Here is a 17,449-nt window from a genome sequence, read left to right as displayed (position 1 = left end):
CGTCCTTAATATACTACTTAATTGTTTTTTTAAAGCTAAATACTTGAAAATTATAACCATAAATTCTCACCAATGTATGCTAAAATGTATAATGTGGGATGCTGTTAGATCTATATCCATACATACACTCATAATTACAATCTTTTATATCTTTTTTTTTTAAATATATGTTAGAGATATATGAGCCATTAAAGATATTTTTTAGAGACCGTGTGGTGTTTAACAACAACTTCTAAAGAAACTTTTATTGTTTGGATCAAGTTTTTTTTAGCGTAAATATTCATTCATTAATATTAAATGATACGAAATTTAGAAGTCTGAAACTAAAAATACAAATCAAATTGAAAGAAACTTAACGTAATATGGCAAAATCACGATCGTTGAGTAGAAATAACCCTTCTGCATACCATCTTTCACATCGCTGTCTGATGCTGCCGTCTACACGAGGAGGTTTAACGATATGATGCAGTTTGATGTTGAACTAGAGCTAATTCAACCGATTATACTCAAAGTAATGACCATCACTGTAATCTCGCACAAAATCCTATCAACAAATCAACCTTCAACTGGAGTCAGGGTCCAAAACCCCTAATACACAAAAAAACCAAACTAATACACCCACATGAAGGGGGTGACTATGAAACCTATAAAGGATATTAAAGCTATCACACATACGTAGGGGTGTTCATGAAAATCCAAAATCGAAAAACCATACCGAAATACAGAAAAATTGTTCTAAATGGGTGGTTATCGCAACGATAAAAAAAAGTTTCAACGGTACGATTACCAAACCGATAAAATTAACTGTTAAACGGTACGGTTACGGTTTCGTTTTTTTAGTGAACGGTTAACCGAAATACCCGAAATAATTTTTCCTCTATTTAATTGTTGTGAAACATTTTCAAACAATTACATTAATTCTAATATTTTTTGTTAATTACAACAATTAGAGTAAGTATGTAATTAATTAATAACTCTACTACTAATACAAACACTATAATTAGGAAATGAAGTGAACTGTTAGTGTTAGTTATATTTTCCTGTGGACTTATTATCCACTTTATAATACAGTTTATATTATAGTATATATAGTATTAAAATATATGCACAAAAAATTTGAAAATATATAGTACATTAAGTAAAACATAATAGTATATATTAAATATTGGTTAACGGTTAACCGAAAAACCGTACCAAAGAAGGTTAACCGCTTAAGCGGTAACCGGTCTAAACGGTCATGTTTTGCAAAAAGAGTGAACTGAAACTTCTGGTTACCGAACCGAAATGTTATTTTAGGACGGTTAACCACCCATGAACATCCTTACACATATGAGACTTATTGAAAACTGCGAATAGATGAAAAATGCAAGAAAATAAACTAGAAATTGCAAAAATGAGAGAAAGAGGGGCTTACCATGGACGAAAACATACAAGGCAGCCCATCTAGAGGGTTTTCTATGAAAAGAGAAGAGAGAAAGGAAAGGAAGGGGATAAGGGCTAGGGTTTTTTTTTGCTAAAAATACTGTATATGATTAATAGTTTGGATCAAGTTAAAACCTTATTAATAGTGGAAATTATTATTTGAATGTATCTTCAAAAAATTATAAAAATAGCTTTTGGGATAAAGGCACCATAAAGTAGCTTTTAAAGAGATATAGCTCATTTTGTTATATTTTTAAACTAATTGTTAGTTTTAATAAATTGTAATTGTTTTGAAAGAAATTGGAATTATCTGCAGCGATTCCTACATACTCAAACACCAGATTGCGAAATTACTATTTGCGAACACTACAATTGGAAAATTCTTCTTATTAAGAAACCATTTCAGAAATTTTATTATACGAACCAAAATCCAAACCTTTGCTAACACTATATTATTGAATTACTCCCTCTATCCCAATTTAGTTGCTACATTTGCTTTATCACAATTTACGAGATGCAACTTCGAACACCAATATCTTGAGTTACATATATGAAAAATTATAAAAATTATATATTTGGAAAATACAAATTGGGACGAATCTAACAAGATCCAACATAACTATGTTTTTTTCTTATATATATGAAGTAAAAGATAGTCAAAATTATGATATAAATAGTGGCTATGGTCAAAATGTAGCAACTAAATTGGGACGGAGGGAGTATTTTTTGTTGAACAATAAAAATTTCTTTATTTTAAACACCATTTAAGAAAATCGCTCTAAAAATAACCCATTTAATATAATTTCTATAAAATTTTACAAAAAGGTGCTAATCGTCAAAATCATACACACACTAAACACATCTTTCTCTCCTTGTTAAAAAAAAAAAAAAAACCCTTCTCTCTCTCCCTGATGCGAGTGTTTTGTTGAGCTCTGAGAGAAAAAAGCTCAGAAATGGCGTCGAAGGGCAAAGGAATAGCCGACGGTAAAAACTCATCTGGAAAGAGAAAGCGTCAAGACGACGACAATGGTGGTAAATCTACCAAGAATCGCAGCGTTCTACAGTTCTTCGAAGACGCTGCCGTTGAAGATGGCAACAGTGACAGCGACAGCTTAAGCGACGATTTTTTTGATGATGGTATAATTTTTTCCCAAGTCTCCATTTTTTGTCAGGGTTTCTTATCAACTTGTTTTTCTGTAATTGCCTTCAACTTTTCATCTTCTTTGCCTACAATATTCGATTTTAGGGTTTCTGCATGTACAATTTTCGGGAATCTGGGTGTGTTTTCTTGTTACATTGTACCGCATAAGTGTAATCGTTTTTTGGTGTTATTAGATTTTTCATTTTTTTAGCTTGTGGATTCTTTTTTCAATTTTTTAATTATTTTTCTGGGCAGTTCAGCAGTTATTTGTATTTTAAGGAAATGTAGGTACTTGTGGGAAGAAGGGAATTGTGGGTGCTTATTGAGAAAGGGAAATGTGGTAATGTGGGTGGGTTTTCATCGCTAATCTTATGGTGTCTTGTTATACTATACCTTAGCATGTCTGGAGCTTCTTTACTTGAATTTTCGGGTTTCGAGTCACGGCATGCATCAGGAAAATCTGGGTGATTTTCTGTGATATTGTAGTGCATAATTGCTTGGTTTTTAATTTCCAGCCTTAGTTTTCTGTAGTTATTTAAAATTTTGTATTTTATGAGTTTTATACATTTATTTGTACTTGTTTTTTAATATTGTTGATATTAATAGTGTCTTGTGAGTATTGGCATTCTTGTTGGATCTTTGATGGCGTGGGTGCTTTTGGCATTTTGTCTGCAATTGATGCCTTTTTAAGTGTGAAAGTTTTTGAACTACTTTGAACTTAGCATGGTTTGTGGTGTATCATTTTTGTTCTGCTACTGCGTTATAGCCTGTGGCGAGTAGGATAAACAACTTTTGTGGGGTCTATTTGCGATATGAACTGCATTTTAATTATTTCGGATGTTGATTTTTCGGCAGAGGTGTCAAATGTGGTTTGTCTTTGAATTAAGACTGTAAATTTACTATGGCAATTTGTTTAAATGAATGAAAGTAAAGAAATCATTGAATGCAAATGGGTGAAAGTTTTTAATGTTAATTTGGTGGAATAATTCAACTTTTGACTCAAAATTTACTTGTTGCTGTACAACTTTGGAACTAGATGTAACCTCTCTGCTCTTATTATGAGTAATGGTCTCTTTTCTCTTTTAGAAACATAAGCATACACATTTATTCTCTCTGGCTTGTAAATATTTATTAGTTCTTTCCTGTTACCCAAACCTAATGGTATTTTCTGCTCTGTGTTATCAATCAGATTTCCTCGCTGATTTTAATGTGGACCCTAAAGTCAAAAGTGAGCCTGGAAGATTTGATCAGGTCCCTTTTTGGCCTAAAGAGGAAGAGTTGAGCGGGGATGAACTTGAGAAAATGTTAGAAGAGCGTTATAGGAGAGGGTCTGGATATGTTAGGTATGCTGAAGATGATTACGAGTCTAAAAGATCTGTGGACAAGAGTGAATTTATGCCATCTGTGGAACCAACTATCTGGAAAGTCAAGTGCAAGGTATGATCAACAATGATCTCAGCATCAAATTTGGATGGCAACTCTCCGTTTTTGCTCTTTTTGATGCCTTCACTTATTGTGCATGCTCTAATTCTGTGAACACCAACTTTCCTCCACATTCAGGTTGGCCGAGAGAAAAATACTGTATTCTGCCTGATACAAAAGTTTGTAGATTTGAAAGTCTTAGGAACCAAGCTGCAGATAATATCTGCATTTGCTGTTGAGCACATCAAAGGGTTTGTATTTGTTGAAGCAGAAAAGCAGTCTGATGTTGCCGCGGTATTCTTATTTAAGCTGCAGTTTCTTATGAAAGTCCTATTTTCTCCTTACATTGCCTAACTTTTTATCCTCTTGTCTAAAGGTAATTCAATTTATAAATTTTTGTTAGGCATGTAACCAGCTTGCTGATGTATACTTTAGCCTTGTAACACCAGTGCCATCGAATGAAGTTGGTCAGCTCTTGGTTGTTAAAAAGAGGTATCATGAAGTCAAAGAGGGCACATGGGCACGGGTAAAGAATGGAATCTACAGGGGTGACTTAGCACAGGTTTGGTAAATTTTGAATGCAACTTGGTAGACATACGACAGTTTCTAGTTTTTGCTTCTCAATTGGAGCTCATATTTGTTTAGGTGGTGGCTGTCAACAACGAGCGAAAAAAAGCAACAGTGAAGTTGGTCCCAAGAATTGATCTACAGGCTCTTACGGTGAAATATGTAATATTCGTAGTCCTCTGTTTTAGTTTCTTTACTCTACTATTAGGAATGAGCATTTTTGTGAATAAATATAGTAGCTTCCATCTTTAAAGTGAATTGTGAATATATTTGTTTCAAGACAAGTACTCTTTGTCAGACAACTCAGAGAAATTCTTATAAGGTATTCTTGTGACATAACACAGCTTTAACAGATTATCTTAACTAACTAGTTATTCTCCACCCTTGCATGTAATGCTTACTTGTATTTGAATTGAGTCAAAATGCATGTTTATAGCTGCTCTTTCCCCTACCAAGTCACATGCTTCTGCAGTAGTGCAGTGTGAGAAACTTTTTCTTCATTACTACAGTTTTGATGTAATCTTTGTATCTTCCTTTACTAGTCGTTGATCATGGGATGCTGCTATACACTTCCATTGATTTTTGAGTTAGAGCTCAGCACGTCGTTCAAAACGGTATCCCAGTTATTTCACATTAGAAGTATTATACTTCGTCCATGCTTAAATTAATGAAACATTTGCAATTTTAGGCCATTTCAATATAAAGACAACGTTCCTTTTTTGGCACTTAGTTCCTATATCTCTCTCATCATTACATGGGTCCCTCTTTTTATTTCTCTCTATCTCTCTCTTCATCGCATGGGTCCCTCTTTTTTATTTCTCTCTATCCCTCTCCTCTCCTTAATCCCCCACCAATATTTCAATTATTTTAGAACGGAGAAAGTATTATTTTGTTAAGAGTGTATGCCAACTAAAAATTCAAATATGTAGAATATGGTTAGCTAATGTAAGTCTTACATGTTCGCAATTTCACTGTGCTTTGGGCTACATACAACTTACTTTCAGCTTTAAGAATGCGTCTGCATCATTTGTGCTAATTGCGGTGTATTCGGATGCCCTTTATACAATGTATTCTGTTGGATATCCAAATTCATCTAGAATTTTATTTTTACAAGTTCATTCACTCTGCATCGCTATTATGTTTTTCGTTTCCAGGTCTATATGTGTAATACACTCTTGTTAGCTTACTGTATTATGTTTGATTGTTCTAAAATTTGTATGCAGGGCGGGGGAGCAAATTCGAAGAGAACAAAAGGCACTGTCCCAGCAGCAAGATTGATAAGCTCAAGTGATCTGGAGTAATTAATATCTCTCCTTTTTAGTTGTAGCTAATTAGTTTACATTGTTCTTGTTTTCTGTTTTTTTTTTTGGTTGCTAGGCGTTGACTTTTGACCTCCTCAGGGAATTTCGACCTCTCATACAATACAGACGTGATCGCGACACAGGAAAAATGTTTGAGTTCCTTGACAGTCTTATGCTTAAGGATGGGTTTTTGTATAAGAAAGTATCCATTGACTCCTTGAGCTTTTGGGGTGTTAATCCCTCAGAAGATGAGCTACAGAAGTTCACGATTTCCAGTAATGATGAATCTGATAATGTGGAGTGGCTTTCACAACTTTATGGAGAGCCAAAAAAGAAGCCAATTGTGAATTATGATAAGGGAGGTGGTAAGGGAGGTGGTAAGGGAGGTGGGAAAGGAGAGGGTTCATCTGGATCCCAAGAGGAATCTAGCTTTGAAGTCCATGATCTTGTTCATTTTGGGTGAGCCATATTTTCCAGGCCTTCTGGCTCTGTCTTGACTGCTTTTGCATCATACTTGCAACATTGAAGTATGATACAAGATTTTAGGAGAGGAGAGATAGAAAGAGATAAAAAAGACCCCTGTGTGCTAGGAGAGAGAATATTTTGCTAAAAATGTCAATGTTGCAAGTATTATGCAACTTCTTAAAATAGGAAATGTTGCAAGTGAAAAGAAAGTGAGGAAGTATTAATTATTCGTTGTTCTGTTTTCACATTTCGCAGGAAAAGAGATTTTGGTATGGTTGTAGGCATGGAGAAGGATGAGAACTACAAGGTGGTTCTTTTTTCTTCTTTAGGTTTTTTTTTTTTTTTTTTTTTTTTGGGGGGGGGGGGATGGCTGAGGTCTTTCACTAAATGTTGCAGCCTTGTGTGTTTCTGATATGTTGCTGTCTATTTTAGGTACTGAAAGACTGTTTAGAAGGATCAGTGACGCTAACTCTGGGACAAAAAGATTTGAAGTATGTGCCTCAGGAGCAGAAATTTACAGCTTTAGATCATCGTATGAAGACAATATCCATAAATGACACTGTCAGAATTTTAGAGGGACCAGTCAAGGTTCTCTTCTTTCTATAGCATTGTTGAACTGTAGATTAAGATATGTATGCTAATATTAATAATGTAACTTTTATCCTTGTTGCAGGGGCGACAGGGGATTGTCAAGCAAGTTTACAGGGGGGTCATTTTTCTGTATGATGAAAATGACTTGGATAATGCTTATTTTTGCACAAAATCCCAGATGTCTGAGAAAGTGAAGCATTCTGCGTGTGTTGGAAAGGTATTCCCATCTTACATGTTATGAGAGTGTTTCCTGCCACCCACCTTCCCTCCCAGTCTATGAAAAGGAAACCATCAAAGTGTGGATGGATTCTCTTTTAAATTTTATTTCATTTTAGTTCTGATGTGCAATTTTCTGTTATTGTGCTCTCACACAGGATGAAGGAGGTCCATCAAGTTTTGAAGATGTTCCTTCCTCACCTAAATCACCTTTGTCTCCTAAGAAACCATGGCAGAGAGGGAATAATTCTGACGGTATGCATGTAAGGTATATGCTTGAAGTTAATCGGGATCTCATTCCTTTTGAACTAATTCTGTAGTTGGGAACTCTTTACTACAGTGGATCAGACAGAAAAAGATGGAATGTTCTCTGTTGGGCAGTCATTAAGAATTAAAACTGGTCCCTTGAAGGGATATCTGTGTCGTGTCTTAGCTATTCGCTATTCTGACGTCACTGTGAAGCTGGATTCTAAACATAAGGTTCTTACAGGTTTGTCGATTCTGAACTTATCTCCTCTAGATATTAGATAAGTATCTTAATGATGTGAAAATTCTGCAGTTAAACGTGACCATCTTTCCGAGGTTCGTGGAAAGAGTTCTTTAATTAGGTATATATCTTCTTTGAAGCATATGACTAGAAGCTCATTTGTTGCTGATTTTCATATAGTTGGTTGTATTATGGTCTGATGAATAATTGTATTGGCAGAGATGATCCAGAAACAAGTTCTCCGTTCAAACCTTTCGACTTGCTTGGCACTGAAGGCACCACAAACGGTAATAATCTGCAATATTTTGTGACGACTGGATTTTTTATCCTGATGTATGCACATGCAACTAATATTATGAAATTACCTTATGTTGGAACTTGGAAGTATGATGATTTTGAAAGTTTTTAGCTCATTATAAAGAATAGGTTTAAAGTATCCTTTTTACAGCAATTCGAGATGATTCTCAAGATCTTTTGGCTCTTATCCTGGGATTTCATCTAATTTTTTGCCATCAGTTTATCCTGGGATTTCATCTAGTTTTTTTTGCCATCAGCTTATCCTGTCGATTCCTCTACTAATCTCCTTCCTCTTTTCACCCCTTGGTTAAAAGAATATGTCAACATTGCTCTGGATACCCCTTGCAAAAAGAAAGAAAAAAAAAATGAAAGAGGTATAACATTAACATAATAAAAAAGATTTGTTCTGGGTTAGCTTGGTACTGGATTCAAAACTTGGTTTAAAATCATCTTTCACGTGTATTTAGTGTAGCCACTGCATTATTGCCGTAATTTGACCCTGTAATGATGGAAAACCTTGCTGATCCTCCCAAAATTTCTAACAGAGATAAAAGGAAGGAAAGAAGAATAAAACTGCAGGCAGTTTGCTGTCTCTAGAATCTGCCTCCTTGTTTCTTCTTAATTTAACCAATTTGAATTTTGTTTGTAAGGTGCGGAGAATTGAGACAGAGATACAGTTATTACATACTGTTTCTTTCCCAGTTATTACAAGTTTTATCTATGATTTTTCGAAGAATTACATACTAAAACGAGCTTAATTACCATTTTTGAAATATTCACCGTCATGGATATAGTTGCAATTTTCCTTGTTTTGAATGTGATGTTAAGGATGTGCATCCTTTCTATAACTTTCTCATTGATCTTTGTGTTCGAAGCATTGGAAGCTAACATGTGCCCTTTTTTTACAGATTGGTTACAACCAGCTAGCGGCTCAGCAGATGGCGATGGTTGGAATGTTGGAGGGATGTCTAGTGAAAGGTATGATCTATCTCTATTTGGGAAGTGTACTTGAGGTGCTCTCTCGAGCTCATGGTATATTCCTAATTCATGGTATTAACCTCCTGCTTTCTTCCATGGTCTGTCCCTGCATGTTTTTCATTTGTTTTTCACCCGCTTCACTTCCCCTTCTTGCTGCCCTCGTCCCCCTCAACTGATGTGGTTTCCAGCACACCAGTAAGATCCAAACCATAATATGTTATTGTTATGATTTTCTGTTACTGCAGTTTAGCTGTCATGGCTATATTGACGCATTTGTTTTTGACCTTGATGATGTCTTGTACAGCTGTTTAACTGATTTAATATTAGTGAAACCTCTCTTAATTTTTTGCATGCAGCCGAATGAATCCTGTTGGGATTGAGGATTGGTACTGTTGTAGTTGTGTGGCACACTGAGGTTTTAAGTGACAATAGAGTACTCCAAAGTCCAAGTGAGCTACTATGATGCCCAATGTGTCGCGCATTGATGTTTTAAGCGACGATAGAGTACTCCAATAGAGAACTGTTACCACAAACTCAGAAATAACCAAGCACATATATAAGAAATGTATTAAAATGTACTTAAGGTAGGATCAATTAGAATGAAACACGGAAATACGCTCTGAATCGATTTGCTGCCTTTAGGCTTGAATCAGAGTTCAATCAGTCTTACTGTTCTTTTGCCTTTTCCTACAATATGGTGTTCCCTTGGCAAGCTTAAGCTCCTATCTAAGCCGGGTAGCCTTAAGATTTCTTAAAAATGCTATGTGTCACCCAGGACACAAGCAGAATCACTTGACATTCTAATGTTCATAAAATCTGCTGGTATTTATTACTTACTGCCCTGTAGAATGTCAGTGTTCCTTTTCCTCTTTAATCATGTGTTGGCAAGGAAAAAAAATTTGATCTGACAACAGTAGCTTTAAACATCGCACTGTGAACTACAGTTTATATTACTGTCTTTTACAGTTTAAAAGTGGTTAATCACAGGCCCAATAGTTAGAAAAGACTTGTGGATTGGTGTCATTTTGTCATAGGAATTGCTGTAGATGGTACTCCCCGGCCCTTGAAGATTGCCCCCCTTTTTCTTCTTAGGCGATCTCTTAAAGATTTCCCCTTTTCTTCCTTTGCTAATATGGCCCCCCTCATCCCTCTCTACTATATCCTATGTGACCTGGACTATACCCAAGCTTGACGCGGGTACGTATCCAAGTGTTTGACACAGGTACTTGTCCAAGTGTGTGAGTTGGCTATTCTATGAAAAGTTTTCAATGGTTTCGACCCAAAATGAAGTGTCCAAGTGTCCTTGTCCATGTCCTAGTGTCAAGGATCTGACACGGGTACTAGAGGTGAATTGAAGAGTCCATGTAACTAAGACTATATCTACTTCCACACATGCTGAAAATACAAATCTACGTACTCGGTACCCACTCAATATAACATTTAGTTAAGTAGAAATTTGGGATGGGACAATCTTTATGGGATGGAGGCTTAGTTTTAAAAAGCGCGCCCAAGTTGTGCCTAGGCGAGGGGCGAGTCCAGGCTCAAGCAAATCATATCCGAAAACCTAGGCAAAGTGACCAACGACGTGCGCAAGGAGGCGCACGCCTCCAGCCGCCTTTGGCGAGGTGCCAGCCCCACCGCCTTTATCGCTTTCTGTGGAGAAGTGAATATAAGATGAGGAGATTTGAGTTCAGGACCAGAAAGAATCAAATCTCCTGTAATTTAAAACTCACTCAGGCTTAAGTTATCAATTCGACCTAGATCCCTCATTTTGCAGGTTTGTTAGATCTACTATCTTTCTGATGGGATACCGAACCCATCTACAAGTCCACCTCAAGTAGTTAAGCCTATTATAACTGATGTTAGGCGTAACAAATAGATCTTTAATTATTAATTATATGTTTACTAGATAAGTCTATCTTTTAATTATCCTATTTTAATTAGGTATCTTCTTCTATCTTAGTTAGGAATACAATAGGTATATAAGGACTTCTGTTATGTTCTAAATTAATTAAGCATTAATAAAGTTAGTATTTGGTAGTTGAATCTCTAATCAAAAGATTCATTGGTTGTTCGATCTCAAATCAAAAGATCAAAGTTCCAATATTGAGCTCGAAGAATCGAGTCTCATCACTTTCTCTTGTGTTCTGCCTCTTCGATCTTGATTCTTCCCTTGTCTTATCACTTTTCCATTCTTGTTCTATTTTATTTATATTGTGGCCCCACTGGCAGCACATTTTTACCTTTCACGTGAACTGGAACTAAATAACTAAATATCAGTCCTCTGTTTTTTTTTTCTTTCTTTTGAGTAATCTTTTTCTTTTTTTCCCCATTGATAAGTCTTCTTTGTCTATATAAAAAATTGACTCTAATGGGGGATGTGGGCCATCAGCCATGGCCAAAGTTATTTTGTCCTGTGATCAGATTTTTTCTAAAAAGTAAATAATTTACAAATGATATGTTTTTTCATGCATCTTTAATGTAATTATTATGTTATTTTGAGCATATATATGTTTTATAATTGATATAAAAGGTTCATGTTACCAACGGTGCGCCTCGCTTACGGGATGCGCGCGCCTCGCTTACGGGATGCGCGCGCCTTTGCCTTGCACCTCCATTCGCTTCATGCCTTGTGCCTAGGAGCATCTCGGCTTTTTAAAATCAAGGATGGAGGTAGTTGTCTGTTAAAAGTGTACTTGGGGCCTTGGGGGGGTGCTAATGTGAAATCTCTATTCTGGGTGTCTTCAATGTTTATGTAGGAGTGTGATATGACATTGTGCTTGGTCGCTTTGCACCACTTAACCATTTTTTGATAAATGATGCTTGTCATAGGATCTGGTGATGCTAGGAACTTCTTTTTGGGTATTTTTTTTGCCATTTATTGTTTCAGTCATTCAATGATCATCATTTTTTGCATATCTATCTGTGCAGGAGCGCTTGGCCTGCATTTCCTTCCTCGGGTGCTTCGGTTGGTTAATTGTTCCTTACTCTTTTTTGGTTTGCGTTGCATGTGAATTTACCCTACTCCCTTCCTAACATGCATCCGCCTTCCTGAAAGGAATGAGGATTTTGTAAATTCGTTGTCTGTGCTTATGCTAGTTCTCTAAATGAGGCCATTTTTCTTTTGGGAAATGCAGATTCAAGCGGGTACTGCAGCTACTGATCTGCCTTCTTCTGTTGGTAAGTATGTTTGTTGTACTACATCTTGCAAAAATAATTAATTGTTGGCTGAGCCAAATTCGTTAAACACATTTTCATTTTTAAAATTTAGTCTCTAAATTTTAGTTTTTACTTTTCTTGTTTTATGTGAAAATTTAGAAGATACTGCTTGGCTCAGTAAAGTTGCTACCGGCAATGAAAAAGCTGTTGATAACAGTGACCAGGTTGGAGGATGGGGTACAAGTTGTGGTGGTTGGGAGAAAGCAAAAGCCCCTGTTGGTGATCATGGAGGCTCGTGGAACGTTGGTGGATGCAGCTCGAGCCAAGGAAAAGCAGATAATGCAACAGACAGTTGGTCCGGTCAAAGTGCTGAGAAGAGCCAGCCTGATCCTTTGGACAAAGGAAAATGTATTGAGGAGCAAGGAGGTTGGAATAATATTGGCTCAGGTAGTGAATCTGGTACTTCTGGCTGGGGTAAACCGAAAACATGTACAAAAAGTGTGACTTGGGGTGAAGGCACAGAGTCCAGTAAACAGAGCATTGGTAAGGCAGGTGGTGTCGAATGGGCTGAACCAAAACGCTCTAGTAATCCAGCTGAAGATACTTGGGGGAAAGTAGCAGATAGGTGGGGCAAAAATGATACAGCAGCTGCATCATCTTGGGGAAATTCTTCGGTAGAGAATGATCGAGTAACAAGTAGTTGGGATAAGGGCAAAAGTTGGAATGACAACAAAGGGGATGGCTCCAAAGGGTGGAATAAGTCCAACGAACCTGATAAGGATGGTGGTGGCTGGTCTTTGGAAAAGTAAGTGAAGTGTAATTTAATTATTTCTGTACTTCCTTTGCTTAAATTTTATGCTCTTGCCATAGTTTTGATCAAATTAACTTTTAGCTGGTACTGTCTATGGAACTGCTTCATAATGACTAGAACTTTTGTGTCTCTTTTGCTTGCTATTTGTAAATGTGTTCTTGAACATGATTCCTCGTTACTGATAACAAATTGTGACATGATTTGCTGACTCATTAGATTTTGGATGTGTAATTGAAGGTTTGGTCTTTGTTATGGTTTTGATTTTGCTAGCAGATAATCTCGGCCGAAGTAGGACATTTTCTTTTCTTTTTAAGTAGGTAAGATGACGGGCTCTATCAGGCTGGAACCTCTTCTAGTCTGGGTTAGTGGGCTAGACACTTGGGGAGGGGTAAGGTTAAGGGAATCCCCTTACCCTTAGTTACCCTTAGTGCCCCTATTGGGGATTAAACCCCGACCAGGAGGTTGGGAGGTACAATCTTACCACTAAGCCAAACTTAGCTTGGTGGCTGTTGATGGCCCCTATTTGATATGCAACTGTTGATGTCCGAACATTATGCTTTGACATTTGGTGCATGATCTTTCTTGTACCTGTTTCTATAGTCATTCATGATGCCTAGTTCTCCCTGTTTTTGAAAAGTGATTCTGTACTACTTTATATATACTGTCGATACGAAAAAATTTGTGGATCTCAAGTTCTCGGACTTGCCCCACTTTGTCCGTAGGTTCAGTTAGTTATGTTTCTTTGTGTATGGATCATGTATTCAGATGCTGAAAAAATGTGCTGAAAAGCTATTGGTGCTTGCCCTTTTAGCATTGGCTCTCATGGGTCTTGTTTTCACCCTTGTGTTTACATTTACAACTTATTTTTTCTCTTAGATTTGTTTTTTTAAAACTTTACTCTTGGCAGATTCTTATGTTTAAAGCTGTAATAGTCACTTTCCCTTTTTGCAGAAGCTCTCCACAAACTGGTTGGAAAGGTGTCTCTTCTGGTTCCTCCAGTTGGGGTAATTCAAGTCAGATGTCTGAGGAGAAAGCATCGGATGGGTGGAAGAAGGATGCTACTACGACTTCAGGTGGCTGGGCACAGGGCGGAGATGTAAGCCAGGGTAATAGTTGGGGCAAAGAATATGGTGGCGAGGGCAGAGAGTCCTGGAGTAAACCAGCAGGATCAGGTGGGCGAAGCGGAGGCAGAGGTTTCGGTGGAGGCAGTGACCAATCAGGTAGAGGTGGTGGTGGTAGATCGGGTGGTGGGAATTGTTATAAATGTGGGGAGTCTGGCCATATGGCAAGGGAATGCCCATCAGGTGGTAGTAGCGGAGGTGGTGGGAATTGTTACAAATGTGGGGAGTTTGGCCATATGGCAAGGGAATGCCCATCAGGTGGTAGTAGCGGAGGTGGTGGGAATTGTTACAAATGTGGGGAGTCTGGGCACATGGCAAGGGAATGCCCATCAGGTGGTGGTGGTGGTGGCGGAGGTGGTGGGAATTGTTACAAATGTGGGGAGTCTGGGCACATGGCAAGGGAATGCCCATCAGGTGGTGGTGGTGGTGGCGGAGGTGGTGGGAATTGTTACAAATGTGGGGAGTCTGGTCACATGGCAAGGGAATGCCCATCAGGTGGAGGTGGTGGTGGTGGTGGCGGAGGTGGTGGGAATTGTTACAAATGTGGGGAGTCTGGTCACATGGCAAGGGAATGCCCATCAGGTGGTGGTGGTGGTGGCGGAGGTGGTGGGAAGTGTTACAAATGTGGAGAGTCGGGTCACATGGCAAGGGAATGCCCATCAGGTGGTGGTGGCGGAGGTGGTGGGAAGTGTTACAAATGTGGGGAGTCGGGTCATATGGCTAGGGAATGCCCTTCGGGTGGTGGCGGCGGAGGTGGTGGGAAATGTTTCAAATGTGGGGAGTCTGGTCATATGGCTAGGGAATGCCCTTCGGGTGGTGGTGGCGGTGGAGGTGGTGGGAAGTGTTACAAATGTGGGGAGTCTGGTCATATGGCTAGGGAATGCCCTTCGGGTGGTAGTGGCGGAGGGGGTGGTAAGTGCTACAAATGCGGGGAGCTAGGTCATATGGCGAGGGAATGCACATCAGGAGGTGGTGGTGGAAGCTTTGGATCGTCTTGGGGAGGTGGAGGAAGTGATAAATCAAGTGGTGATGGGACTGAAAAAAAGGGCTGGAGTATGGGAGGTGGAGGTGGTTCATCTTGGGGCAGCAGTGGTGGAAGGTACGGATCTTCTTGGGGAGGTGGGAACAGTGATAAACTAAGTGGTGATGTAGCTGAAGAAAAGGGCTGGAGTAAGGCAGGTGGTGGTGGTTCATCTTGGGGAAACGCTGGTGGAAGGTCCGAATCATCTTGGGGAGGTGGGAGCAGTGAAAAACCAAGTGGTGATGTAGCTGAAGAAAAGGGCTGGAGTACGGCAGGTGGTGGTGGTTCATCTTGGGGCAACGGTGGTGGAAGGTCCGAATCATCTTGGGGAGGTGGGAGCAGTGAAAAACCAAGTGGTGATGGGGCTAAAGAAAAGGGTTGGAGTACGGCAGGTGCAGGTGGTTCATCTTGGGGCAATGGTGGTGGAAGGTCTGGATCGTCTTGGGGGGGTGGGAGCAGTGATAAACCAAGTGGTGATGGGGTTAAAGAAAAGGGATCATCTTGGGGAGGTGGGAGTGGCGGTGATGGGGCTCAAGAAAAGGGGTTGTCTTGGGGAGGTGGGAGCAGTGTAAAACCAAGTGATGATGGGGCTAAAGAAAAGGGATGGAGTACGGCAGGTGCAGGTGGTTCATCTTGGGGAAATGGTGGTGGAAGGTCTGGATCGTCTTGGGGGGGTGGGAGCAGTGATAAACCCAGTGGTGATGGGGTTAAAGAAAAGGGATCATCTTGGGGAGGTGGGAGTGGTGGTGATGGGGCTCAAGAAAAGGGGTTGTCTTGGGGAGGTGGGAGCAGTGCAAAACCAAGTGATGATGGGGCTCAAGAAAAAGGATGGAGTATGGCAGGTGGAGGTGGCTCGTCATGGGGCAGTGGAAGCAACAACAAAAAAGGTGGCTGGGATTAATGCATCCAGGGCTGCATGTCAAGCTGGATCATCTTGCGGAAACTCAACGTTTGGTCGTAGCAGCGGTGCAGGAGTTGGAGAAAGTTGCGTGAATATGTAGTTTACTTCTTTCTGTTTCTACTAACTTTTACCTGGTTTTTTGCTTTGGAAGTCATTTTGACTGATTTGTCCTGCAGAAGGTATGAAGCTGCGTAACTGCTATATTTGGGCAATGTACATAATTCAGAACATTTGCAAATTGTGTTAACAAGCTACTCTTTAGTCTTTATTGTCATCTGGCATCTTACCAGCTTAACTAAAGTAATTTTCTGGTGGTGTTTTCAGTGTTTATAAGTTTTTGAGCTGGATTTTTAACCTGCATATCAAACCAGGTCCCCTTCATCTGGATTTTCTCAAATGAGGGAGTATATAGTCGTACTCAATACTCTCTTGTACTTTTTCGCCTTCGTCATACCGTGTGTTTACTGTAAATATGTATTTCCATCATACTTACCCATTAAATGTTCTTTTCAGATGGACTTTGCTATATTAAAGATTTCAGATTTTAATCTTAAATCTTATCAAGGCTATGTCTACAGTGAGAGACGACTACGAGCGATATAATTTCAAGAGCGTGTACTAGTTAATAGTTATTGTGGTTGTCGTTGAACAAGGGAACTCTTTTACGTTGTAGTCGTCTCACGCTTGTTCTTTTATGTCGTTTTTTCGAGGTAGGTACGATGATGGGTATTATGAAGGTTAAAACGGTCCGGAAAGTGCACGCTCTTTAAGTTACATGTCTTGTTTTTACCATTCTCCGTTTAGGCTATGTTAATTCACATTATTTTTACTGATTTCATATCAGATTAGAGTTGATCATAGGAAAGTCCAGATCATATTAATTTAGATTATACTTATATCTGAAAATTTAAAATTTTATTATTAATATTATTATTATTCTTATTGTTATGATGATCATGATTATTAATTATTGTTAATGAAATCACCACCACCATCACTACTACTACTATTATTTTTATTAAGAGTTGTAATATTAATAAATGATAATAGCAATAGTAATACTAATAATGAAATACTCCATCCATCCCATAATAGAGTGCCTACTTCATTTTTGGTGGGTCAAATTTTAAAATCTTTGACCGAATATTCTCATTTGTATATATAAAAAAACATATTCATGTGTGATCTTGTTAGATTCGTCTTAATATGTAGTTTCATAATATCAACTTTCTATATTTTTTATTGATACGAAATTGAAGATATTAAAGGTCAAAGTTACGTCTTGGAGACCGTGTAAAAAAATAAATAAGCACTATATTATGGGACGGAGGAAGTACAAAATAATAATAGATAAGATTATATCAGACTAGTTCAAAGCAAGTCAGAAACATAAGTTCAGATCAGTAAAAATAAGTTGAATTAAACAAAGCCTTAATATATCGTTAAAGAGGAAACTCCACATGTAACAGTCGCACATTGAAGAAGGAAGATAACCAAGTAGTATTTGGTCTATCGTTTGGTTTGTATCTCACAACCTCGAGGTTATGAG

The 17,449-nt window shown here is 38.4% G+C and overlaps 1 protein-coding gene across 5 annotated transcripts; it reads left to right on the top strand.

Moving 5' to 3' along the window:
• The first annotated feature begins 2,126 nt into the window (after nt 1-2,126).
• LOC104908833 (protein RNA-directed DNA methylation 3) lies at nt 2,127-16,851 on the top strand. Of its 5 annotated transcripts, XR_008967156.1 has the most exons (20): nt 2,142-2,559; nt 3,753-4,000; nt 4,124-4,279; nt 4,389-4,547; nt 4,631-4,714; nt 5,776-5,849; nt 5,953-6,312; nt 6,574-6,625; nt 6,751-6,906; nt 6,992-7,126; nt 7,284-7,380; nt 7,466-7,615; nt 7,685-7,733; nt 7,832-7,899; nt 8,818-8,887; nt 11,819-11,855; nt 12,025-12,067; nt 12,206-12,851; nt 13,809-16,200; nt 16,414-16,851. XR_008967156.1 is itself a non-coding variant. In XM_057390964.1 (19 exons), the coding sequence occupies exons 1-19, from the start codon at nt 2,376-2,378 to the stop codon at nt 15,898-15,900; spliced, it is 4,854 nt and encodes a 1,617-aa protein (XP_057246947.1). In that variant the 5' UTR covers nt 2,127-2,375; the 3' UTR covers nt 15,901-16,254. The 5 variants fall into 5 exon arrangements, 4 of the variants coding, with proteins under 4 accessions (XP_057246947.1, XP_057246945.1, XP_057246946.1 ...); XM_057390964.1 differs by lacking the exon at nt 16,414-16,851 and having other exon boundaries at nt 2,127-2,559; nt 11,822-11,855; nt 12,209-12,851; nt 13,809-16,254; XM_057390962.1 differs by lacking the exon at nt 16,414-16,851 and having other exon boundaries at nt 2,135-2,559; nt 12,209-12,851; nt 13,809-16,254.
• Nucleotides 16,852-17,449: the final 598 nt, after the last annotated feature.

Source organism: Beta vulgaris, chromosome 7 (assembly GCF_026745355.1).
Source record: "Beta vulgaris subsp. vulgaris cultivar EL10 chromosome 7, EL10.2, whole genome shotgun sequence".
In the NCBI taxonomy this organism is placed as follows: Eukaryota; Viridiplantae; Streptophyta; class Magnoliopsida; order Caryophyllales; family Amaranthaceae; genus Beta; species Beta vulgaris.
The sequence above is the reverse complement of the archived record's forward strand: the minus strand, read 5'-3'. Positions and strand labels throughout refer to the sequence as shown.

Bases quoted from the DNA above. Each gene is read 5' to 3' on its own strand.
- LOC104908833 (XM_057390961.1), top strand. From the start codon at position 2,376: ATGGCGTCGAAGGGCAAAGGAATAGCCGACGGTAAAAACTCATCTGGA. The intron at 4,280-4,388 runs GTATTCTTATTT...AATTTTTGTTAG, and splicing joins AGCAGTCTGATGTTGCCGCG to GCATGTAACCAGCTTGCTGA. The intron at 7,900-8,817 runs GTAATAATCTGC...CTTTTTTTACAG, and splicing joins CACTGAAGGCACCACAAACG to ATTGGTTACAACCAGCTAGC.